The sequence below is a fragment of the Anopheles coluzzii genome, chromosome 2, assembly GCF_943734685.1.
Source record: "Anopheles coluzzii chromosome 2, AcolN3, whole genome shotgun sequence".
Taxonomy (NCBI): domain Eukaryota; kingdom Metazoa; phylum Arthropoda; class Insecta; order Diptera; family Culicidae; genus Anopheles; species Anopheles coluzzii.
In genome coordinates, this window is record NC_064670.1 from 29,953,443 (window position 1) to 29,980,547 (window position 27,105).

At 50.7% G+C, this 27,105-nt stretch overlaps 1 protein-coding gene across 12 annotated transcripts in view; it reads left to right on the top strand.

The window, feature by feature from the left end:
* The window catches only part of LOC120948373 (uncharacterized), a 68,923-nt gene that overhangs the window by 25,939 nt on the left and 15,879 nt on the right, over positions 1-27,105 (top strand). For 3 of the 12 annotated variants that reach the window (XM_049606392.1, XM_049606395.1, XM_049606389.1), the window contains one exon: positions 11,876-13,124. In XM_049606392.1, the coding sequence (XP_049462349.1) occupies positions 12,362-13,124 (763 nt within the window). In that variant the 5' untranslated portion in view covers positions 11,876-12,361. Of the gene's footprint in view, positions 1-169; positions 1,622-3,492; positions 4,007-11,875; positions 13,125-18,518; positions 24,828-27,105 lie in introns of those variants that run through there. The other 9 variants (XM_049606387.1, XM_049606388.1, XM_049606394.1 and 6 more) reach the window with 9 other exon arrangements.

Below are 27,105 nucleotides of genomic sequence, written 5' to 3' on the forward strand. Positions count from 1 at the left end.
GAATGACACACGGTAAACACAGAACACTGCTACCCTTGCAACCCCTGTGCACACATACATATGTAAACGCATATACAAACACACACACACATACATGCGGGGTGAGAGCTGCCAAATGCGCCCTTCTTTGCCGCGAGCATGTGTTTGTGTGTGTGTGTGTGTGCGAGCGGTTAGCTCTGTTTGGCGCACTTCTCGCACTTTCTGGTGCTTTTGTTGTTGTTGCTGTGGTTGATCACACTATCTCCCACTCGTTAGCTCTATCCCTCTTTCTCTCTCTCTCCAGGCGCATGCAAAACATTAGTAAGGGGTGTGTTCGGCGCGCGCTCACGCATACACAATAGATCGCGCTCAATAGGGGGTTGTTGCTGGACGCGTATGGGTGTTATTCCTGGGCTGGGTTGAAGGTTCGCTGCTTGCTCGCACCTCTACCAGCGCAGTCACGCTCTGCTTTCGCTGCTGCCGCCGCCAGGTGAGCCGTTGCAGTGCCGCTTTGTTGGTGGCGCTCGCTTTTAGGGGATGATGATTATGATGACGATGGCCGCCCTCATTCGGCGGCCACACACTACTACACCAACAGTGCGCTTCTAGTAGGCGGGCGAGTATGCGCACGCTCGAAAAAACAATAATCTCTTCTTCGTGCGCTCTCTCTTTCTCGTTTACACTCTCTCGCTCTTTCTCTCTATGTTTCTTGGGTTGTGCACACATACACGCGCGCGCACGACGGTGGTGGTGTACGGCGAGCAACCCCGTCGTTGCTATATAGCTGTCACTGTGCTGTAGGGTGAGTTTTTTCTCCCGTTGCCTCACTCTCGCTCTTCCTCCACCTCCTCCTCCTGCAGCATCATCCCTTTGACAACAGCACACACACGGCAGGAACACGCGCGCGTCGCAGCCGGTTTCGATTGGTTCGTCGCTCTCGGCGACCGTCAGTCAGTTGGTACGCGTCCGTGAGCAAGGTTGGCATTGGCGAGACACACTGTCCGTTGTTCGGTTTCGCGTCCCGCGTGTGAGTGCGTGCATCGGTTTCGCACCTACCCTACCGTAGGTCCCCCGGGCTCCCTCCCCACACGCCCTTCCCGCGGTTTTCACGCTTGTAGTTGTCGCTGCCCGGGGTTTCGCAAGCGAGCCAGAGCGCGCGACGGTTTGCTGCAAGCGCACGCGTTTGTGTGTGTGTGTTTCCGCTGCACGCCAAAGTAAAAACAGAGAGAAATAGAGAGAGAGAGAGAGAGAGAGAGAGAGAGAGAGAGAGAGAGAGGGAAGGAAGAAAAAAACAAATGCAGATTCAAAAGCTAAACGTTATGAAGTGCACCACCAGAACGTTGTAGAACAAACGACCGTACACGACCGAACGTGCGGCGGTAGAAACACACCCTTGGCCGTTGGGCGGAATCGGTGTGTGTGTGTGTGTGTGTGTATGTTTGAATTGTAAGTGTGTAAGTGTAGAGAGTGTGAAAAAGGCAAAAGGTGAACCAGAAGGCAAAGGTGCTCGGGGGAGGAAAAAAATCCCCTCTTGAAAGCATCTTCCTCTCACCACCCACAGCTGTCGCACAACACGCAGCCATATCTCTTGATCGTCATCGGCTGGGCTGCCTCCGAAGCCATTCCTTAAACGGAAGCAAATGTAAGTTGTGCTGCCTTACTGTCTCCCTGCTCTCCTCTCTTTCTTCCTCTATCTCTCTCTCTCTCTCTCTCTCTCTCTCTCTCTCTCTCTCTCTCTCTCTATGTGTCTCTTTATTTTCTCTTCTCCCGTACCGTACATTCTCCATGGGAGTAGCTTCCGACTTTCCTCCTTACGATTGCTCACTCCCAAAAATGAAGGGTGTTGTGAAGAAAGCAAGCGAACAAACAAAAAAAAACAACAAATCACGCGTCATTTGCAAACGCAATCGGACGAACACACACCAAGAGAAACAAACATAAAAAAAAATGGTTTGTCGTTAGTGGCGTGCTCTTGTCCTTTGGTTTGAACACCTTCCGTGGTGTGAATTCAAGCTTCTGGGGGGTGGGGGGGGGATGGGACAGTTCACGATCGTGTCACCTTTTTGCTAGGCTAGCTTACGCGCGCACTGACTTGCGACGGTTTGCGGTTCGCACATTACTCTTCCCCCCCCCCCCCCCATTGGCCAGTGTTTCGCACCGTCTAACGGTCCTCCTGCGCCTTCCTTCACCCATCACTGCGTCTGGCCCAAGGGCAAAGGGGGTGCGCGCGTGCTTGCGTGGTGTAACGCCTAGCTTCGCTACATCTAGCGTAGCCACAGTCGTCGCACAGTCGTCGCTGACACACAATGAGAGAGACGTGAGTGACGTCATCCGGGGCAGCAGTGTAATCGCAGTTGCGCCCAGCAAATGCTGAAACACATACGCACACACACACACACACACACACACACACACACACACACACACACACACACACACACACACACACACATCATACAAGGCGCGCGCGATCCCGTACACACTCTCTCACACACACCCCTTTCTCGTTGTGCGCTAGTTTTTCCCTTCCCAAGCCACCGGGCGCAAGGCATTCTATTTATTCGCAGGCATGTTGTCGCTGGTGGTATTTGTGGTACGTGTAGGTACGCGGCTGTGTGCGGCTGTGGTCAACGTATGTGAATTGTACGCAAGGAAACGCTTTACTTTACTGTGATGGATTCCATTTTCGCATATTCCTATTAGATTTAGTGTGAAAAAATAGCATTTTTTGTTTCTTTTTCCATTAATCGGCAACTACGCCTCAAGAGCGCTCGCCTGGGACTGGAGCAGTAACGAAAGTATGTGTGTGTGTGTGCGTGTGTGCGTGTGTAATTCGTTAAGTGCACAGTGAGCTAAATGCACATGCACCCCGTAACCGACCAACTGCATGCGTGTATGCAATGTTGGTATGAGTGTGTGGGTATGTGCATAGCTGGGATGTGTTTCCTTTTTATTGTTGTTATTTTTAGTACACGATGTGTGTGTGTGTGTTTGTGTCCGTGTGAGTAGTGGACATGGTCAGGGGAAGGGAGAGGGAGTTTGTTCGTGAAAATTTGCGCTTATCGAAGCGCTTTGGTGATTTGTTGTTTTTGTTTCCAGCCTTTGTGCGCTGTGGAGAGTGTGCTTGCGAGTGAGTGTGTGTGTATGTGTGCGTGCATTGTGTGACACGACACTGTGGTGCAATTTCTCTCCGTCATTGAATGCTAAGAGGGGTGAAAGGAATGAGGGTTAGCCGCGATGAAATAAAAAAAAAACCAGCTGTGTATTGAGGGGTTGCGTATGCTGTTGCGGTTTGGTCTTACAGAGAGACAGAGAGAAAGAGAGAGAGAAAAAAAATACCAGCCGGACGTCATGCGATACGTGTGCGATGCGTATCTTTGTGTGCCGCTTTTTCCTCTGCGCGAGAGAGCCGAACCGCAAGCGCGATTTGTCCGCTTTTGCTTGCTTCTTTTTCATCTTCGCTCGTGTCTTGTTGGGGTGTGTACACGTTGGTTCGTTTTGTTTATTAGCAAGCGGTAGGAAACAGGGAAGGGGGGGGGGGGGGCGGTGTTGATGCTCTTCATGCTCCCGAGTGTTGCCGTGTGCGTGTAGGGGAAGTTTCGTTTCAATAGAAGGGGTGGTAGCGACTAACACTAGCACAGACGCTTCATCCCCTTCTCTACGTTGGGAGCCTCAAACTACGGCCAGCGCGGGCAACATTTCGATGACGCGCGCGTTCCTCGATCTGGTGGGGTTTTATTTTTGCCTGATTCCAGCACGATATCTCTAAGGAAAGAGAGAGAGATAGAAAAAGAGAGAGATAGAAAGGAAAAAAATAAAGATAAGAGAAAACACAGACACGGGCACACGGAGGACGTTTGTGTTTCGCTTTTCGGTATCGCGTGTTGCTTTATTCGTGGCCAGAGCGTCAACGAAGCAGCAGCAGCAGCAGCAACGGCAGCGGGCGTAGGTCGATAAAACACAGCAGCAGGGTGAATATTAACACGGCACCCTTGCAAAGGGTGAGAACGTGTAACAAGCCATCTTGGTACGAATTTTCTCGATCTTGACAGCCGTCCCTTTCCTGTTTTCTTGTGTGTGTGTGTGTGTGCGTGTGTGTCTTGATGAGAAAAGCTTGCTTTGTACGAACGGTTGCGTGTGTGCTATTTTATCACCGAACGCGCTCTGTAGTGGTGGTGTTACAGCAGTTGACGAATGGTAGCTTTTGTGCAATGCATTGAAGGGAAATGGATATTACTGTTATTCTTTTCCCTATTCACGCCCAAACCATTAGCTAATCACTCCTAATATAGGTTGCGTTTAATTGTTTAATTGTCGCGCAAAGGAAAGCTACTCTGCAAATGGTACGAAACCTGCGAATGCAACCTGTTTTCTCTGTATTTGTGAATCACACTGTTCCACCCCACCCTCGTTGTAGGTGGTAAAACGTGCGTGACATTTGAGGAAAAAACACACAGTGAACCGAAAAAAAAACATTGTGTACGAGAGGGGCCATACAGCAAACACGGTGCCTTGGTGTGCGTGTAAGAAGGGAGGATCTGTGTGTGAACTGTTGCCAGGGCCAGGGTTGAGAAAATGTTTTGTTTCACACCGTTTACGTGTGCGTGTGTGTGTGCAATTTGTACGTGGAATAGCGTGCAAGAATGTGTGAATTTTTCAACGTGTGAGAGAAGGTTTGCAAACAGCAGTTGTGCGTTTTTTTATGTGTGTGTTTTTGTCTTTTAATCCGTGCATTGTCTAGGGAATGGTATAAGAAAAAAAGAAACAAAAAAAGAAACAAAGTTTGTATTTAACTTTTTCTGTTTACGCTCGTTACTCGAAATGTAGTGCGCTTTCACTGTATGTACACCCAAAAAAAAAAAAGAAACAAAACGGCAAGATCATCATTAAGCTTTTTATCATCCAGTGCAGATGAATGAAATTGGAAGGGAAAAAGAGATTATTGAATGAGAATATAATGCATCCTCCTCTGTTATCGGCTATGAGGTTGAGATGCAGCCAAACGGTTACTTTTAAAAATGGCACCAATGCGAAGCTTTCCGCAGAGCAGCAACCGCATCAGATCGTTTAGTTCTGCGCGAGCGGAGATTGAAAGCTTCTCGCTGTGGAGCTTTTCACTGCCCGTCGGATCGAGCTGTTGTTTGCGTAAATGCGCCTAGTTTGGGTCTGCGACTTTTCGTGTTTGTCAACCGTGCCCTTTGGTGTGTTTGGAACGTTCTTTCGGCCAGTCGGGTGTGCTTCTTGCGATACATGCGCAGGTAACCGGGCAGTGGGGATGATCCTCATTTTGTTTACACATAGTGGTGTTGGAGTTTGTTCTTTTTACTCAACTTTCTTCAACTGTGTCATACATGGTGGAGGAACAGAGTCGGGCAGCTGCTCCACGTCACTCGTACCTTGAACTCCGCGCAGCATATTCAGTATGAGTAATTATTTCGCTCGCCCGGCAGCAACACACATTTGCACACATGCAACGCGTGGTCACCACCCTATCGGCAGTGGTTTTTATGCGCGTTTCGTGGTGTGCGTGTGTTTTCAACGAGCAACAAGCATGCTCGCACGCGCGCCCCCTGGGGAGAAACCGGAACCCTTGCTGTGGGCGGGGGGGGGGGGGGGGTGATTTTCCCCACCCTTGTGTGGCACTCATGTTGGGGTTTGTCGTTTGCCCTTTTTTTTTTGCAACGTCAAAATCACACACTAGTAAACAAGAGTATGTATGTATGCTTTTCATCCATAGCTTTCTGTTCTTCTCTCTCTCTTATGACGCTCTCTCTCTCTTTCTCTCTCTCATACACATACTATTTCGCTGTCTCACTCTATCACCCTCTCTTTCTCTCATTCTATCTATGTCTTGTAATCGCATTGCAACGCAATCTTTCAGGATCAACGACCCAGTGTCGTTTGAAAGTTTACCAACATTGTCGTAGCAGACGGGCGTGTGTGTGTGTGTGTGTGTTCGTGTATGCATTTCGTATTGTATGGTTCTGGATTTCCTCCTCCAGTTCAATCGAATACTCTTTTCCGGACCCAGTCGTTTGCCTTCTCTGGCCCATTGCCTGATGATGGGCTAGTTTGTTTTGCTTCAGGCATGAATGTTTCTACTTCACACACCAATTGTAAGCACTGTAGCTCGTTCTGCAGCTCTATAGAGTGGCATGACAGGGATATATATCCATTAAGTTAATTACAAATCGAACGAAAGGAACATTTGGTCGGCAAATGTAGAAAAGGTACAGTGGGCGTTAGTTGATGTTCTGATTGCAAACACATTCTATTGATTCTCTGGAAAAAAAATAGGAGAAAATCGGAATTCCACTCTGATAAACTTCTGTAAAGGCGTTTCTAATACTCAAAATTCGAGGCTAAAAGACACTCGATACATAACATCACCATCATAATGTACGATAGAAGGAAAAAACAAACCAAAAATCACTACCATCCTTTGGTCCAATACATAAATGTCTGTCTACTTGATAAGGGTTTGAGGTGGGAAAAAAACAAGTAGATTTTTTTCCGACAAAATGTGAAGCAGAGCATGCTGCATGTCAGGAACGATAGGTTTTGATACCCGCTTTCATGAACCGTTCACTTTTTTCGATCCGCTATTACCATCGCCGAAGAAGGAGGGCGTTTTCGGTTGTTTGCTATTGTTCTGCCTGTCAATTCGACACTCGACCATTATTGCCATCAAACTAAAGTGTCACTGTGTCGGGAAGAGGAGCACTGTTTCCGTGGGGAGGGGTCACACGTTCGTGTGCGTGGCATGCGTCAACACTGCCAATCATAAATTGTTTTTTTTTAATCGGGCGTATTGATAGGGACGAAACTAATGCTAGTCATTGGCAATAAAGGTACGATCGAATTGGAATTGGATGGGCAATGTTACTGTCTGCATTGGAGGAAAATCGTTTAACGGCAGGACTTCCATGCAGCCAATGCTGACGTTTTTTTTCGGGCTGATGTGGGTGGTTGGAGTGGACACGTTTGTGCTGAAAAATAAACAAAGAAAGCAAGGAAGCCGTAACAACGATACATGGCGATACATTGCGCTGGTGCGCTGGCCGAGGTGGTGGTAGAAAAGGTCAAGAAAAGGGCGACACTGGCCCCTTTTGTCGGTGGTGTTGCCACCGAGGAACAAAGCCATAGCAAGACCAAAAGTTGTTGGGAAGGAACACAGACGCTCGTCCCTGGGAGTGGGAGTTGATAGCGCTTCCATTGTGATTCAGGGTTGCGGCCATGGGTGTAGTAGTGCACCAGGATACGAAAGCGTGATAGAGACAAGTAAAGACCCGAAGGACTCAACGTCCCTTTGTAACCAATCACTCCACGAACCAATCCTCTTAATTCGTGCAGGAAGAAAGCTGCCGAATCAGGATATAATTTTCAGGATCAGGATATAATCACATGGAAATTACATATTTTGGCTTTTGTTCGTTAAAATAATGAGTTTTTTTCCTACTCTTTCTACTAGCTTTGCATGAGCAATAGCAAAGAGAAATAAAAGACCCTTCTTTTCGGGGCTTCTGCACTTGTTGTCTCGGTAGCGCTGTGGTAGCTAGATCTTGTCCTTCTACACTCTCAAGTAGAAGGACATATCATTTCGAGCATGCTTACCTTTTATTCCTATCCATTTCCCCTCCACAACACACAGACTTCGGAGTGGGGGCGCAAATCAATCGCGCCTGTTTTTGCAAAAGACGACATTATTCTGCACTACTGTGCGTGTGTGTTTGAGGCTTGGTCGTGAAGATTGTCCCTGAGCATGAGCACAAACGAGCTGCACGATTGTGTTGGCATCTGCGCAATTGCTGGCTCGGGCATGATGGTAGTAAAAGCTGATGGCGGTGGCTTCTCGGACACATCATCATCAACGACAACAACAACCTTTACTTTGCAGGACGAAACTCTGAAAAGAGAGAGAGTGTGTGTTGGAGGGAGAGATAGCGAGAGAAGGAGAGAGAGAGAGACAGAGAGTGAAAGGAGCCACACGTGCGTCTGTATATGCCGGCGTGGTGTTTGTTGTTTTTCCATTACCGTTTGCGGTGCCCGGGAAATCCGAATCAAGTTTTTGCGGCGTTTGCGGAAGTGCCTCATGCCACATGCTGTCGGCGTCACCCAAACCCCGCGCAGGTTTCGGGCGGAAAATCGAACCCTTGGCAATTTGCATCACTTTTCTAGCCCGGGCATGATCGGTGGAGGATGTGTGAGTGTGAGTGTGTGTTGTACCCGTTTGATAGAACGCAAACGCATTCTACGCTCACGTGGTGACGCCGAGTGGCGCGTGACCACAGCAAACAGCTAACGGCTGCGGAGAAGGAACAAATTGACTGCGATGAAATAAGGCCACATATTGGAGGACATTTGGTATAATATGACTTTGTCAATTTATGGCATCAATTTGGGATTTATCATATACCTATACCTATATCTTGCACAAAAAATGTAATTTAACAAATTATTGATCATATGCAATCAATTCTCTGTTACTTCATTTCTAAAAGCTATTTGGATATCACTGTTTCCAAATATTGTTTAAGCGTATTTTGAACAGACATATTAAACATATCAAATCCTGGTAGTAGTTGAATTAGATAGCAATGAAAACGTTCGATCGATTCGAACCAACCAGGCAAACCAACGAAACAACGGGGAGGAGAACATTACACAGTGTAAAAAGGACATTTGTGTCCACGTGTGAGGTTTGGTGGCCATCAAACCGGTTTCGTTATTCGGCAAAAAGCGTGTCAAAGTGTTTGTGAGCTCGCAGCCAAGGCTACGATGGATGCGATGCTTACAGGCACACAAAAGCAAGCACACACGTAACCGGGGATGCAGGCGAAAAGAGAATGTTTTGCAGCAAAAGAGCCCCAGACCAACACCGGGGGCATGATGGTGCCCATGCGCGCCATGCGTTACTGGGCAAATGATGTTGCTCCGATGCTGATGATGGTGTGTGCTGTGTTTTGAATGTGAAAGGCAAGAGAGTCCTGCCTGCCCTTTTCCCGAGCATTTAACAGCACTCAGCGGGCGTTGTGTCCTTTCCGGGACGTTATTGGAGTGAATCGTGATGAGAAGAGGGGGGAGGGGAGGGGGAGGGGGAGGTGGGGCTTGCCGGCAAGCGACGACGACAGCTCGGAGCTCGTTACGGTGCCCCAGCGGAGCCATTGCCGACACTGTTGCTTTGTTGTGTGTCGCGTCGTTTTCCGCCCTTGGCGAGCACATGCGCACTGGCCATGCCGGATGTTTGCGAGCTCAAGGGTTGCACCTCCCGACGCAGCCATCCATCCCTCCCCTCCCCCCCCCCCCCCCCTTTTCACCCATTTTTGGCCGGGCGCTTTTCCGGCAAAATAGCTCGTACAATGGCTGTGTGTTTCGATGGTGACTTCGGCGATCAATTCCGGTCACCACTGCAATGAAGCAGAAGTTGACTTCAAAGCCAGGTTCGAGCGAATGGACAATTATGGTTTTAATGACGCTCATTAGAGCGTATAACGCATGTAAAATAGATTGTTGTTGATAGACTATTAGCCTCCAAAGAAATTGTACCACCGCTTGGTGTGCAGGATGTCCTTCCGTTTATTTCTTCCTGGGACGACCCGTTTAGTACTATTTTCTCTATTTTCCTTACGTCCTCCAAATAACGCCCGAGACTCGACCCATACCCACGGAAGCATCCCCTAAATCGCGCTTTGTTTTCGTCGCAAACGGCATGTTTTGGGTCCTTTTCATTTCACGCACACACACACACACACTTGTACAAGACTTTCCGAGTATGCTTCCCTTTCACGTTGCCATGACCTTGCCATTCAAAATGCGTTATCGCTCGCTCCCATTGCTTGCAGCGTGGCTGAAAGGCTCTCTCTCTCTCGTTCTCACGACACGTTGCGAAGATAGAGACAAAGAGAGAGAATGAGACAATTGCACGCTGTCTGCTGAAGCTGCACAACAGAAAGCCACGCACACACCGACACAGCTAGATCGGAATGAATGTGTGTGCGCGTACTCACACACCCATGCGCAAATCGTTTGCTATTACGCTACGGGGATTTCCCTTTCTCCGTGACACCGTGATAGTTGCAAGTGTGTGTGTGTGTAGTTAGAGCGAGAGAGAGAGAGAGAGAGTGCGAGAGAGTTTACACTACTACACGGAAACGTGTAGATGGGTTAGTGATGCGATGATAATATGGCTTGTGTCTGTGTGTGTGTGTGTTTGTGGGGAGGAAGGAAGTTGGGAGGGGATGCTGTTATGTTGTTTTCATTACTAACCACCACTTGCTGCCACTTGTCTGCTGCAGCCGCGTTTTCATCTTGCTCACTAGCCTCTTCGGTTTGCACTGTCTCTCTCTCTCTTTCTCTCTTTGTATTGCTCACCTCCTCTCACTTGCGTTCTCTCCGCTCGGGGTGTTTTGTTATTGTGTCGTGTTGGAAAACTGTGTGCTTTCCACGTTCTTCCCCACGTGCTGTGTTAGCGTAGTGTTAGTTATGCATTGTTAAGTGTATGTGGCAGTCGGGGGAGGTTGGGTTTGGGAAGCGCAGACATTATTATCAACGTTAATAGCTGACAGAGCACACAACCCTTACTTTTTGAAGGGTGCTGTACAGGGTTTACACAGGCACTGAATATAACACACAGTACCAAAAGGGGGGAGAAGCTGAACCGGCCGGGCCGGGGTGGAATTATGAGAAAATCCCCAAATTCCAACCCCGTGCTCCCACGCCCGTCTCTCCTATGCGTGGGTACGCATTACTATGTTCGATGCCCTACGAGCATAGGGGGAAGCATGTTGGTTTTTTTTCTCTCTTTCTCTCTCTCGAACGCTGCCTCCCAAGCTGCCTCTTCAGTTCACTTTACACATGCGTACACCTGTGTGGGTACTAATGCGTAACCGGATGAAGTGTTGGGGTTTTTTTTCTACACTTCTTTCCTGCTTCCACTCCCTCCTCCCCCCCCCCTTACTTCCTTACAGTCGAGTGGCGTGATGCGTACACGACCGCCTCACCGCGGCGCCTTCCTTTTTAAGCTGGCAAAGTGCGTGAGTTTGCATTTTGTTGTTGGTTTTGTTGTTGTTATTGCTGTTATTTCTGCTGTTGTCTCCTCTTCTAGTCTCCACTTTCGGAGGTTGATCTTTTTTGCTTCTTCTATTTCACACACTTCTAGCCTTCCTATGTGTGTGTGTGTGTGTGCTAGCGGCGAAACGAACACATTTTATGGCCTTCGTAAAGAGCCTTCCTTTTTAATGTATTTCGCGAACCAATTTTTGGAAATCAGAATGCGATGCTTGTGGCTGCCAATGTGTGATTGGGGCTCAGTTAGGCACATCTAGCGGGTTTTAGGAGTACATGGGACGTAAATTGGGTTCCGTTTTGATTGCAATTATGCGAAAATCGCTATCAAATCCGTACAAAAAGTTGGCTTTTTATTCGGCGACTAATCATAATAGCAAAACAAGAGTACTCACTCAATTGCGTGATGCGTGGGGTCAAGTTAGCTTATTCTTTTGTTGTTCTTCTTCGATGGTGAGAGCGTATACGCACGAAGAGAATGTGATACACGATTGTTTCATAAATAACACAGACACATACCCGCTCGGAGGGGTGTATCATTGCCAAAATCTTCGGTTTTTTTTTGTTAGCAAAATTTCCTTTTTATCGTCTCGTACTATAAACCGCTTCCAATAATCTTTTTACACTTCCCACCGCATAGTACGCTCCCCAACTAGTGTAGCACACAAAAAGAGTGAAAAAAAGCTTCGGACTACGAAGCTGACCGCACCAGCCCATTAACTATTAATGAATCTGTTTTCTTCTGCTCTTTTCCATGTTCTCGTTTTGCTTCCGCGGTCCGGTTTGGCACGATTTACGCACTTCCGTTCGTTGTCTCGATTCGCCACGGCAGCAGCAGCAGCAACCGCAGTGTGTGAAACTACGCCCGCAAGCAGCAAAGAAGCGAACAGCGAACGGGCTCAAAGGGAAGGAACACCAGTTTCGTTGGCCCTCCCCCCTCCTGCGTCTGGCCGTATCATCTTCCCCCAAACGCAACGATTTCAAAGTGCGTCGCGCAAGTAATAGTGCGTGTTGTGTGTGCGTGTCGGTTTGAACACTGTTTGGAGATCGAAAACGAAGCAGAAAGATAGAGAGACAACGAGAAACGAGCGAGATTGAGTGATTCCGTGCGTGTGCGTGTGTGTGTGTGTGTGTGGGTTAGCCGTTTTGGCGAGCCCCCCACCCGCCGTGTGCGTGTGCCTAGCGGGGTAGAGTGCGAGAGGGGCAGGTGCGTGCGTTACACAGGGCGCCCATTGTCGACACCCTCTCCCTCCGCCGCTTCGCTAGTGTGCGTGCGTGTGTGTGTGTGCGTAAGCAATCGTGCGCACCGCGGACGATCATGCTGTCCGCCGTGGATACGCTACTGGAGGCGGCCAAGTTTCTGGAGCAGCAAGAGCAGCAGCCCCCACATCTGCAGCTGCAGCCGGCGTCCCGCCATCACCGCACACCGCCTCCCCTGCACCGGCAGACCGGCAGCAATGTCGCGTACGCGACCACGATCGTTGGAGCGGCCAGCCTCGGTGGGCTGTTCGGTGGCTCCAGCACAGGCGGCGGCGGCGGCGGCGGCGGCATTGCCTTCGCCAACGGCGCCAGCAATGGGGTGGTGGTGACCGGCGGCAGCCATCACATCACCAACAATGGTACCACCACCATCACCAGCATCAGCAGCAGCCGAAATGGGAACGGGTTCTCGTCACCGCCACCAGCCGGCACCACCGTCAGCTTAAAGTCGAAGGTGCTGCTGAACGGGCACCACCAGCCGCCCACGCTGGTCCAGAACGGTGGATCGACGGCGGCGGCGGCCAGTCGGCTGCTTTCGCCGACCCTCGTCAGCCTGCCGGCCAGCACCACCGCTACGCTGTCCGCCGTCTCCAGCACGGCCCATCCCCATCTCGGCGCCGCGTCGGTGGTCAATGCAACGGCGACACGTCAGCCGCTGCTTCCGGCCGGGGCGCGGAAGCGCACGTACAGCAACGCCAGCAACGGCGCCACAACGATCGGGCTCGGCAGCGTGAGCGTTAATGGTCACTCGACGGCAGCTGCTACCACCACCACCACAACAGTGCTGGTCGGCACCGGCAGTATGGCCGGTTACGTGAAAGGTAAGCCAGAATGCAGACATGCTAAATTGACTTTTTTTGTTTTTTGTTTGTTGAGGAACTTAATTGCATCCGACATCAAAGTGGAAGAGGAAAGTTGTCAAAATGTTGGTGCAAATATGATCAAAATAACGCGTTGCTCTATTTGTAATACCAAAATGAGGGCGTTTGCAAAAAGTTCTTTGTCGTGGAATTTATGTGGAAAGTTAAAACCCGTATTTTACGATAATATTTTGCTTTTTTTTTAATTTTCCTAATCATTGTAAAGAAAATTATTATATGCAACGCTGTTAACCTTTTCCGTCGTGAAACGGCGCTGCACGGCGTTACATTGTAGCAACAGATCGGAACAAACGCAACCCATACGCCGATGGGCCAGTGCAGCGGACGACTGACGGCTTCGGGGCTTTGTTTACAGCACATCGCTGGGAGGGGGGAGGCTTATTTACAACCTCAACCCCCCTCCGAAGTAGTAAGAGAATGAGTTACCACCGTACGGGCACTCATTTTCCTTTCCCACTCTCACCGTTTAACGTTCCTCTCGCGCGCTTAGCGGTGCGCTTTTGCTCTCAATATAGAGAAGGAGAGAGAGAGAGAGAACTTTTTCTCTTGCGCTTGCTTTTCCCCTCCGTAGCTGTCTTTCTCTCTCTCTCTCTCTCTCTCTCTCTCTCTCTCTCTCAGCAATGTTTGTTCATGCTGTGCTCACCGTGCCGGGTAAAAGCTCATGAAATTTTTCCGTGCGGCGGGAAAAGACATTCGTCAGCGTGCACGGCCAACGGACAGCTTTGTTGCTGTGGGCATGCCACGCCGTCCGAGCACGTGCGCTGGGTGCGCTAGTGATTTCATGTCATTTGTCGGTAATGGTTTTGCTCTGAGCTTTGCACTCCATTTACTGCAAGGAGAGATTTGCTGGAGTGTTTACTAAAGGCAGAACAGATAAAAATACTTCTCACTCAAAAAGTCATATTTTAAGGTTAAATTACTTGTCTATGTGCAGTATAAGTTTGGCGCTAGAGTTAATCACCATTTCGATTAAATTTGTGTACATCTCTCACCAGCTTTCTTCATGAATTACTAATTACTGGGCGTCTCCATTATTATTGGCGCTCCGTTAGTTTTGCCCCCCAAAACTATGACAATGGATTTCACTGAAACTCAGAACCAAACATGTGCGCCGTAAACGATTCTCATCCATCCAGGGGGCCAGTGCTAGATAAAGCTCACCGGACGGCGCATTATTTCGCAGATCGATATCAAACACACCCGGCGGCTAGCGAGACACGTAACAGGCTCATTGTATTACAACGTCCGTATTATTTGTTACCATTTTGCTGTAATTTGTCTGTATGTGTGTGTGTATGCGTGGTTTACATGCGTGTTTTGTAATTGTTAACTTTTTTTAACGGTGGGATTTTAATCTTACGTAATGACCACATGGTTCGTTCCAGACGGTTCGATCCAATCACACCGCTAATTGAGCACGCGGTGCATAACGTCGCTGCCTAATGACGGGGTAGAGATTTGAAAATTGCGTTAACATTGTGGAATGGCCTAGCTAAGCCGTGCCAGCTAGTAAAGCGAGTATTGGCTTCTATTGAGCTGGAGGGTTTACTGTACGGCAGTTGAATTACATGCGAAAAGGATCAATGCGTCGAATGCGTACAATTTGTGTGGGCCTTATGAATTATTATGAATTTATAACAGTAGTAACTACCTCTTGAGAAGCTTCTTTATTCATTGCAAAACTGTCGAACCTGCCGTCTGAACGATTTGCTCCCATCGCGCTTCCATAAATGACGCACGATAGCAATGACTTCGCAGTGGCCAATCGGGGAAACAAAGTAAGAAGTACAAGTACAATCAATAACCCTTCTCTCTTCCCCACAACAAACACACACACTCACACACACAAGCACGCGGAAGGGGTCAGACAGGTCAAATGCAGCTCGGGGAGCTCATTAGAATAGCAAAAGGACGGAATCTACCCGCGCTGAGGGATGAACTGCCCTTGTCACTGCGGCCGGTTGCTGCAGGAGAATGTCCTATGCGGCTCCACCTCCTCCGGCTCCAAGCGCTTGACCGGCATTCGTTAGGCAAATGTAACACGGCAGCAAAGCCAAATGAATGGAAAAAAGAACAAAAAAAAAAAGATCAACAATGCAATTTGGTGCATTCACCCTACCGGAGAAGGAGCGCAGCACAACAACGTTGGCTACACAGGCAAGACCAGTGCGGTGATGTGAAGCAGTGAAACGCCGAACGAGGCAGGATTAGAACACTGTGCAACTGCTGTGTTGGTTTTGATCTTCTTCCTTTCTTTCTTTGTTTCCCTATGACCGGTCAGCTGCAACCAAAAGCTGCGGTGTCCCGTGGGACGATGCAGTGTGCAACCGTGCAGTGCAGCGAATGACAATATCATCCACCCCCTGCCTGCCTGCCTGCCCTGTGTCTTGTATAATGCGGTTTTGCAGCAAACATAGCAACACTCACCCCCTTCGCATTGGGTTGGTTCCGTTCACAGCAGCTTTTGGCCAGCTTCTAGAACCTTTTTCGCGGTGTTTGTTGGTTAGCTGTGATATGAGATGCACTACACCCGTCATCTTCGTTCGCCGGAGCTCATCATTTGATCGAGCCGGCCGATCAATCCCGGGGTCGCATTCATTCTTTTCTGGAGGACTAACCATTACTTTCCCCATTCCCTCCCCGTGCGATGTGGAAGTGTTGTGCAAGCAGCAGCCAAAGGAAGCTGTTTGTCCACACACCACCGAACAGATTTTCACGGTCGCCTTGATAGGAAATTCAAATGATCGAAACCGAACCGTCGTCGCTCTCGCCCCATCGCAACCAAGCTCTCGGCGTTTGGCTGCCGAATACACAACCCGCTGCTGCCACCCTGCCCTGCCTGAACGTTCCTTCCAAAAAAAAAAAGAAGCTGCCGACAGCGACGACAACGCGCACAGCCGCGGTTTGAGATAGCAGCGCCAAAGGCGCGACTTAGCCCCTTATCGACGTCACGGAAGGGGGCGGTGTTCGGCCAGGCGTTTGACCTCTAAGATTCGCTGTTCTGTGCGCTTCGTCCTGAATTCACATTCGCAAGCACAATTCGAGGGTGCTGCTGGTGGTGGTGGTGGTAGTGGTGTTTCGCGTCTGCTTTCGCTCATTCGCCTGCCCTACCAGTGTAAGTGTGTATGTGTGTGCGGCGTTGTGTTGCATCGATCTTCTTTTTGCGATTTTTGCGGCCCCACGGAAATGCACCTCATGGTAGGATCGCTTATCGCGTTTGTCGTTTCTAGCTCGAAGTTTGACGAAAGCTAAACGGCCTGGCACTGAACGCGTATGTATGCGCTCCCACCGACCGTTGGGATTCAAAATAAAGGAAGGTGACGCGACGACAGGGCGGTAACCACTTACCGGTGTCCTGAATTGCCCACAGCAGGGTGTGACACCAAGAACCCACCACCACTCTTACCTTACCCTAACAGCTCGCGGGGAAGAGGGGCAGCTGCTCGCCGTTTGCCGTTGCTCGTTTCTCGATTTATGTTAAATCAAAATTGCTCTCCGGCAGACAGTTCGGGGCGTGGTTTCGGATGAATGATTGCCGATTCGGAATTGTAAATGTGGTGCGCGATGATGTGCGTGCGGTACTTCCTCCTCCCTCCTTTCCTCACTCTCCCACACCCTGATCGATGGGCTGGGTGAAGAGCTTTTTTTTGGGGGGAGTTTTTTCATCGCCTAACATTTAACCCGGATGCTACAATGCGAATGAGTGTCTGTTGCTGCTGTTGGGGTCGTTTTGAGAACACACAGACAAAACGGTGGGCCAATCGGTGTACTCACTTTACTACAACAGGAGGGTACGCTCGTTACAACACCCTCGCCGACACTTTCCGCCGGACGATCGGTCCCGGTGGAAAGTAAAATCAATTGAGCAATATGATGCTCTGCACAATGGTGTTGTGTGTGCATCAGATTTTCCTATTTATTCAATTCCGATGCTATACCAAACCGCGGTAGCGATACGTAACTTGCGGCCAGAATCATGTGTGTGTGTGTGTGTGATTCTGTGTATAAAACTTTGCATAGAAGAAAGGGAAACAAACTCGCAAACCGCTCAACCAAGAAAAAAAAAAAAAAACAGGACCAGTAGAAGGAGAACAGCAAAAACCCCTTGTTTGCCACTTTGCTTTTGCGCACGTTTTTGAAGGCGTTTTGGTTGCGCTCGGTTGAAAATTAAAACCAGCTCAAGCTACTGAGGGAGCCGTGGCACTGCTGGCCGTGCCAGCATGACTGGAAACGTTCGTAGCAGGCAGGCAGCAGCAACAACAGCGCCGCATCTTATACTAGCATTGCCTGTGGGGGAGGGAGGGAGGAGGTGAGGGGAGGTCCATGAAACCGTCCTTCGTCGTTGGACCGATGGGCTGCGCGGTGTCCATTGCACAGCGAGGATGATGAATAATCCAACAGTCCTCCTTTCAGCGGGCCGCAGCAGCAGCAGCAGCAGCAGCCGACGCAGGCCTTTGTAAAAATGGTCAAATGAAATGGATCTGTTGAAATCAAAAGGTGTGTGTGTAAAGCCAACCGTCACTGCCGCCACCGGGGAAAGGGAAAATGAAAACAACAAACCCCACACCGCGTCGTCGCGGTAGTTTCTAGAACTGCCTGGGAAGTTCCTTTCCCCGTTTGCTTCCCGTCCGTGGGAGCGCTCCTCCATCCGTCCATCTCTCAAGCTGGCCAACGTATTGGAAAGTGGTTGCCCTACTCTAGATGAGCTTCGTTTAATGCACCACCACCACTGGCCACCACTCTCGCTCCCCCCCCCCCCCCCCCCCCCGCAAATCCCGCCCAATTCCAATGCTGTAAGCAATCGGCGCCGGTGTGTGTATGTGCTTATTACTGTGCCCTCGAATCGTTCGTAGGTGCGCTTTGCCGTTCGTAGCGGCTTTACATGATACTGGGGCGAGAAATGGACCAGGCTCGGCCACCCATCCCGCTGTAAACCGACATCGACAAATGGGATGCGTTATGATGGTGGGGGGGGCGGTATGTGGGCTCAAGCAAAGTACACACACCCACCGATCGAGCCAGTCACGTTTGCTGACCGGTGGTCTGCTTTATTATGCAGGTTCATCGGTCTCCGTACGGCGGGGAGGGGGGGGGGGGGCTGCTATGGTGGCTCCGATCGGGCCAGTGTTGATTGTGCCAAGATGTTGCGACGCTCTTCATTTCTTCGATGTGTTTTCGAGGAAAATGCTCCAAAGTATGTCAATTTTCATCAAATGACTGACTTGTCAGCTTATCAAAAAGACCATTGCATCGGGGCTTCATATACAACTTATGGATAATTGACTTACACGGGCAACTTGACGGATCAACAACAAAAGTTTATAACAATAGATGAATTGTGAAGCTTTTTTGTTTTGGCTTAATCGCTCGGATTTTGTAAATCTATGTGATCAATCGTTAGGATCTGACAGCATTTTGACAGAATAAGTTTATTTAGTCTCTTGCTCCGGCTCACGTACAAGTGACAAAGGAGCTCTCGTTTTGAACATACAGTGAAATCTCTCTAAGATGTAGTCTCTATAAGATAAATTGTCTCTTTAAGATGAATATATTGAAGGTCCCGTCATGTTCCATACATTTTATGTCTCTTATAGATGAAGATCTCTCTAAAGTGAACATTGTATAAGGTGCAAATGCGATTTGGCAGCCGAAACAGTCTAAGATAAATTTTTGAACGACAGTTCACAAATATATTGGTCCAAGGATGCCAGGTTTTTTCGGTGGTTTCTTGGAAACTTCAAACAGCAACAACTTCGTTAGTTTTCCTCAACATGAATATCTCTCTAAGTTGACGTTCCCTTGAAGATTCACCTTAGGGGGATTTACTTATATTTCTTTGGTCATAGCTTTCGTCACGGCGATGTGCTAGCTCAGTTATTTAAATAGTATCCTTAGCCGAACGCCGATAAAAAAAACCGGTGCGGTCCTAAAATCGACATCTTCAGCCCGATTGCCTCGCTTCTTTTTCGCTTCCCATTTTCGCTTCTTCGCCTTCGCCGGACGGTGCGTCCTAACGTGTAGACAGCGATTAAAATGCACATTCCAACCAGCTTACTTATACGCACATCCTGCTAGGGGCGGTATCGAATCCGCGCAACCCGCGTAGTGCGAACTGTCCTCTAAACAACCTGTCGGTCATTAACACGGTCGTTTGGAGATCGCACCGGAGATCGCAGCAGCGTTTTCTGTTTCCAACGCCCGCTCCTGAGCACGCAAAACAAAAACAAGGGAAAAGAATGAAAAATCGCACATTTCTCGCACCCGTCCCAGCATGCTAATGGAGCACGCATCGCGAATGTACGCACTTTACGGTGTGGCATTTGTGGGTGGGTATTGCTGCGAAAAAATTACCATCCTTCTCCCCCCTTCCCCCTTGCCTTATCTATTCACTTCTCATCCGGATCCGAGCAGTGGATTAGCATTAGAGGTGTACACCATGCATTATGCAACGGCTGGCGTGCTCTCGGGCCGTGGCTTATCAACGCTTCGCTATCAGATGCTCGCCAAACACACACTCCGTATGTGGTGTCGCGTTTTATGCGTGGAGGCGCATGGTGCCTGTGTGTGGGTTGATTTAGTGCGAAACGAGGATGAGATTTATTCTGCGGAGCGCGGAGAAGCGGTCGCTCCTCTTTTTTTTGTTGCTCGCCATTTGCCATTTGTTGCTTCCCTTTCCCACCTTGAATTAGTCATACAAAACAGCGTCTATTGCCGATCGTAACCCGATAATAGCATTCGCGATCGGCAGCGACAGTGTGGAGCAGTTCCGTTTTTTTCAGTTCGCAGCCACAACCACTTTTTGGGCCCAACTGCCAATAAGAGACTGCCTGTGGCCTGTGTGAGCGCCCGCGTGAATCGCCCGGTTGTAGTGCGAACGAATGAATGAAATGCCGATCCATTCCAGTTCCGGTTCTAGTTCGCGCATGCCTTTATCTACCGTATCACCATCACCGACGATCGTGTCGATCTAATCGTCGTCACCAAACGGATGGCACGAATGGATTGGAACGGTGCGGCACGGTTTTCCCAACAGTCCGCAGTATAGTGCCTTCCCCTTTTCATTTGGGTATCGGATTAAGGCGGACTGGCCTGTAGTGACATTATAGTACGCGAGCGCAAGCGAGAGAGAGAGAGAGAGAGAGAGAGAGAGAGAGCGTGCGCGGGGGACTGACGATTAATTTAAATTGATAATATCGTGCACGATTAAATGCAGTACACACAGACCGATTCGTGCGATGGGCTAAGAAAAGCGATCCAACACCCGATTCGGCCCCGGCCCTGATCGCCCAGCGATCCTTAGCCGCCGACGATCCGTCGTCCGCCGGCGTCGCGTAAAGACGGCTATCCCCGGGGCGGCATAATTGCGTGTATGACAGTCGCGCATGACGGCGTAAGGAGACGAGCTGCGCTCGAATGCACGGACGGATCTGGTAGTCAAATGGGCAATCATATTTATCGATCGCCTTCTTGCTGCGCTGCATCGATTATGCATGGGCGGTGTTTCTTTCTTTATTTCTGCTGCTGCTGCTGCTGCTGCTGTTTCACGAGAAACGGGGGTTGGGTTTAGCTGGGCTTACGTGTTACGTGCCGGGGATGGGATTGGGTAGTTTAGTAATTCCCACTGGGATGGGTGGAAGGAGGCGCTCACTTAACCATTCGCTCTTTAGTGCGATGTATGATGCTTATGGCAGTGGTTATTGAAATTGAAATTAGTTAGTTTGTGCGGCCCGTCGGTTGATTTTGAAAGCGTCCTGCAGCATTTTGGATGGTGAGGTGTATAATTTTGGAGCTTTGGATGTTTTGTTTGACGCTGCTGCTTTATTTCTTTCCATTTGTATAAAGGAAAGACAGAAGAAAACGGAATAATTCTATTCAATTGCAATCGAATTGGAAAGGCTTGCTTGCAGTCATATTTAGCATTTTGAGGTGGAAAAAAGCCGGCAAGCTTCAGGCAGCAGCAGAGCTGCAACAAGAAAAAGCTTACCAACCGTTGAGACGGATCTGTCACAATCTCCAGCCCCTCCTCCGCAAGCAGCTCTGCGCACCCAAGCACATGCACAAAACATGCCACTTGGTGCGAGGGTGGCTTACCGAATGGATTTGTTTTGCACCACACGGACGTTCCCGTTCCCTTTCCTGCTTGGCGGACCGTTCCATATGCATGATGGTCGTACAGATGCGCCCGTGATCACACAACGGCGAGCGGCCGACACACTCTCGCTCACTAATGGAAGCTAAACGCTTCTGCTCTCCGTCGCTGACATTGCTGCACCAAAAGCGGGACGGAATGAGATCGATGGTTTTAAAAGAGAAATAGAGAGAGAGAGTGAGAGAGTGAGAGAGCGAGAGAACGAACCGAACAGTTCCTTTGGCAACGTGCGCTCCCATCCTAGTATCCCTTCCGGTAGGGGGAAGGGTGCTCCCTACAAATGACGCTGCTGACGGTGCTCATTAAACGGTGGGGAAACAATTGAGCGGAAGGCACCCACCTCACCCTGTGTCATCGCACCCTGAGCTCACTGAGCCGCTGGGAGCGAAGAGAGCGAAAGAGCGAATAACTTCTACCGTGGAAGCGAAGTGAAGGGTTGGGGGAAGGGCGCTGTTTACGACATGCGTGAAATGCGGGAGCCGGCTTCGTCGGTGGACACCGGGCGCAACAGTGTTCAGTCGCGGTCCGTTCCCTGGTACGACCGGACGTGTGCGCGAGTTTGGCTTTACCCTCGTCGTAGTCGTCGTCGTCGTCGTTGCCGTTTGCGCTAGTTGTTATCGCCGCGAATGGTTTGCGAGCTTCTAAACTGGCTCTGTTCTGCAGAACAACCACACCAACGGTAGAGTGCCCCTCCAGTGGTTGCCCCTGTGAAACGAGTACGTCAAGTGTCACCAGGAACGGAATGTGATCGTGTTCGTGCACCGTATCCCCGTGGCACACTGATAGGCATTAATCACTGCCCCTAACACTTCTTGTAGCTCACTGGCTGTCTGTGTGTGTGTGTGTGTGTGTGCGTGCGTGTACTAATAATACCACTTCGGCAGATAGTGCCTTTCTTCAAGTGGGGTGACATGCTGGCACAGTGGGCCAGCGCCAGCAAGTCAAGTGCTTACACGGTTGATGCAGATGGGTCGCAAACAGCAACGGAAAAAGTCACTCCGTGCCATTATACAGCATAAGAAGTAATTGTGAGAAAAGCGTAAAAATGCTTCCCATATTTATACATACTCTTTCGGGGAAGTTGTGCGTGCGTGATCTGCGGTGAATTGTAGGAAGTGGTACGATTTTGCGGTGAATTGTAGGATTTTGAGAACTAATCATGTACACGCCGAGTGCGGGAAATCGGAAAGCCAGTTAGCGCTCGTCTACGGTTAGCAAGCATCCGCGCGCTGGTGCTGTCGAATTGGTCGAATCAATCGTTTGAAATCGGTTTCCGCGGCGTCCCGCACGCTCTCTGCTTTGTCAAACACACAAGCTAGTAATTCGCGACAGTTTTGCGCGTCTCGATCGCAACGGTCGGCATCAGTGGCCAAGTGGGACCGCGATGTACAGCGACGACAAGCGCTTCCCGAGTCGCACGCAGCCGGGCGTTGCTTTTGGCGATCCGAGCGTTCAGCCGGGGGTCGGCGCACTGTCGGAGATGGACAAATGTTTCCCCTACTCCATCCTGACCAAGAAGCACCCGCTGGGAGGAGGATCCGGTGGGACCGGCGGCCCGCTCGCTAAACCGTCGGTTCCTCCGACCGTACCGAGCTATCTCGGTTTGCAGCGGGAACCGTCGGCAAACGCGACCAAACCGGAGGCCGCCTTCGACCCCAGCGGTACGCCCGATGTGAACAACTTCTACGGCAGCGCGATGGTAACGGACGTCGGTATCTGCTTCAGCATGAGCAACGTCAATCTGAACGGCCACCCACCGACCATACCGCTTGCCACGGGCGCACTGGTGCCGCCGGCAGCGGTCGCCGCCCAGTCGCGCCCCAGCGCCCTGGCCGCTCCGGACGCCAGGCGCAAATCGTACGAAGATCCGGGCCCGGAAACGGCCCTGCTCAATGCGCGGCGCCGGGCGGCCGCCTTCCTGCCCGTCACGGCCAACGGTGGTCGGGCGGCCGGTCCAGGAGCGCACGCCTCGATGCACCACCACCACCAGCAGCGCCGGCCGCAAGCATTCCCCTTTCCGGCGGCCACTGTCTATCCGCTGGCGCACCATCCACCCGGCACGGTGGCGGCCCCGTTCCCGCAGCCGCTGGTCAACGTGCATCCTCCGGTGCATCAGCCACTGCCGCGGCAGCGATCGGTCGGCCCGGTCGGCAAAGGGGCGTACGGTAGCGTACGATCGACCAGCTCCGATCGGGGCCGGGGCGGAGGGACGGGAGGATCCCCTTCGATGGTTCCCACGATCGGAACGCTCGGCGGCATCGGGACGTTACGATCCTCGCCGCCCTACCCGAAGCAACCGCCCGGTGCTGCTACGAAACCGTCCGCGGTGAGCTACTACCAGCCATTGCCGGCGACCGGCGGCCCGGGTACGGTTCAAGCCCAGCCGTCCTATGGCCATTCACTTGCCGGCGCCCCTACCAGTCAATCGACACCGGCAGGACCACCACCACCACCACCGCCCGTTGGCTACCATCATCAGCGTGGCAACGTGCTGCCGTATCATCATCTGCCGCTAGCGAACGGTGTGCCCCTTGCCGGTCCAGCGGCGGCCTCTCCGGCGACAGCAGCAGCAGCAGCAGCAGCGGTAGCGGCTGCCGCCGCCAGCTACGAATACTATCGGTACGCGATCGAGGCGGCCGAAAGTGTCGGCAAGCTGCCGCCTTCGGGTACCGCCCAATCTGTGCTACTTCCCACTGGCACGATGGCCGCCACCGCTGCCCGCACTGCCGGCGAGGATGGTAGCAAGGGAGCTTCGGGCACAGCTTCGGGGCCGGTGGTGGATTACAACGGGTTGCGGCAGCTGTTTCTCAAATGTTGCTACAACGAGATGAAGCTACTGCCGGCGTCCGGCGGTCCAGCGCATCCAGCGGCGCCCGTCCTATCCTCGCCGACGGTCGGGTGCGTTTCTGCACCGACCTCGACTGCCACCAGCCTGTCGGCCGACTCGCCAGTCCACTCGTACGACTTTGAGCCGCAGGATCCGCGCGCTGCCGGTAGGGACGCACCCGTCGTCTATCCGTCCGGGCAGCAGCAGCAGCAGCAACACCACCAACACCATTACCACCAGCCACTCACTAGCCGATCGTGTCCGAGCTCACCGAACGGACCGCACTGCCATACGTCGCCCGCACTGCCAACGCTTGCACCGTCCGCCTGCTCCACCCCGATCGGTAGCGGAAGGTTGTCCGCCCAGCAGCAGCAGCAGCAGCACCAACACGATCGCTACGAAGCGAGCGAAGACGAGGTCCGTCCGATGGAGGTGTGCAGCGAGGATGGACAGGAGGATCCGATTGAGCCGGAAGAATGCTGCAGTGACGAACCGAAGGACTTTAGCATGAAATCGAAAGCACTGTCAGTGGGGCACGGTGGTGTGTGGCCGGCGGCAGCGCAGCGCGATGAGTGTGCCATTGGACCACAGCGGATCGAGGATCGCAGCAGGAAGGAAATTAAGGCCGCGCCGAAAAAGAAATGGATCCACCGGCACTACATGAAGGGTAATTTTTGAGGGGCCGGGGGAAAGGGCGGGCTATATGATAATATTGGACGGTGCGATTGATGTTGAAGTTGTGATCGCTAATTGTAGACCGGCCTTTGTGTATGTGTCTTTTGTGTCATACATACATATTTTGGTTAATCAAATCCTTTAATTTCTTATCACACGCTGGAATCATGTACCAGGCGCCTCCATTAATGCTCACCAGTGAAAAAGTTCATCCTTTTGGAATTGGTTGAACAATGTTAAAAATAGGGAGTCCTTATTATTTGGGGTTTTATCTCAAAATGATTTAAATAGAAAACAAAAGTCTCTTTTGTTATTAACTTATCAATGAACCAATTTGTTGTATGTTATGATATGCTCGATTATTGATATGCTGTTTTGTATTTATTTATATCATCATTTAAAATCAATATTTAATGTTGATATAGATCAATTGTGAATTAGCTTGATTCATACTTTTAACAGCGGTAACGAATCTTCGCTGGATACAATTATCGTATTATAACAAAATAATTCGTAAATTACGGGTTCTTCGGGTAAAAACTAATGTTTTTACTTTGAAAAACGTAAAAAATCCACGAGTTATGTCTTAAAATGTGTGAAACTTTCTGTCAAATCAATACATCGCGCCAATCGCAAGCTACTAAACTGTAGAACGCTCCTATACTATTGCCTCCAGGCAGTACGAACACGTAATCGCACACACACACACGCACCCCGAGAGCTTTCATCTTTAGAAGCGAGTGTTCTCGTACAATCTCGCACCGTTGCATAACGCGGCAGGGTGGAGGGAGGGCTTGCGGGGCACACTTGGCAAAGGACGCGATTGACGTCGGGCGGTTCTAACATTCCTATTCCAGCCCCCTCTCGGTGTGCGACGGCCCACGGCAGCGGCCTATTGCGCCCCGATCGTGTACCACGCGTTCCGCTCCTGTGTTTACCTACAGTCGCGTTAAGAGGCACTCAACGCCAGAGGCGCTCGCCCGCCATTTGCCGCCGTCCCCCGGGCCGTGCTGCACGTAACAAAATGCACCGTGCGGTCACGGTATCACACCACCGAGCACACGGTGTTGATGTTGATGGCGGCCGGACCGCAAAACATGTGCCAGTGCACGCCGTAATAATTCCCTCTCAGTGCTCGGGTTAGATGTGGAGGGGAGGAAGAGGAGAACAGCTAGAACCGGGGCTGATAGTGCAAAAAAAAAAAATACACGATCCGTCGCAATAGTTCCACGCGATTGCTAACCATTAGCTCTAGGGGGGGAGTAGATCCGGGAGGATCGGGTTGGCGGTGATGGAGTTAGATAATAACGGTCTGAAGTGCCGCGTTCCCGGCAGGCAGGCAGGCAGGCAGGCAGGCAAATGCACTGTATTTACAAGATCCGGTGGTGGAAGGCAGCTGGTAGTGGGGAGGACTGTAGTACAGATAGACAGGTTTTTGTTGTTTGTGCGCTGCTGCCTTTCTCTTGCACTGCCGCGTGTGCATATTGTGTGTGTGTGTGTGTGCGGCCGTCTTATCGGTGCTAATCAAATGCATCATCATCTGCTACACACCACGCCAGGCGGTGGAAAATTCGCGAATAATGGGACGCGGAACAATCTTCCCCCAGCAGCTCATCTGCTGCGTGCTGCGTTCGAGTGGATCGTTGCGCGTCCACTCGATTGGTAGAGCGGCGGTTTTGTTTGCCTTTGCCAGGGCTGTTGATTTATGCCGGACTAACACACACACACACACACACACACACACACACACACACACACACACACACACACACACACACACACACACACACACACAGGTAGCACACGCCTGCTCAAACTCAAAGTCTCGAAGCTCATGCCGTTTCCTCCCTCTTACCCCGAGAAGCAAAGGCTTATCTTTGCCATACGGTGTAAAGTTGTGCAACCAATCGGGGTGTGGTGGTGCGCTTGCACGTGTACCGAGCAGCGATGAAAAGCTCACAACTCATTAAGAGCTTTCCTTTCCGATTGCTTTATTATCCAACGCGCATTAATTGATTCGTTGTCTTCTTCGTCAACTGACGAAGGATGGGGGATGGTGATTGCTTTCCTTTACATGGCAGGGGGTGGGGGATGGGTTGATGTGCTGGGGGTGCGCAGCTAGTGTGATCGAGTTTCAATACTTTTCTGCGCAGCGAACACGCGTTGGAACTCCTGCGGCGCTAATACGCAACAATCGGCTTGATGCAAGTGACATCCACACACACACACACACACACACACACACACACACACACACACGCTGCCCAGCT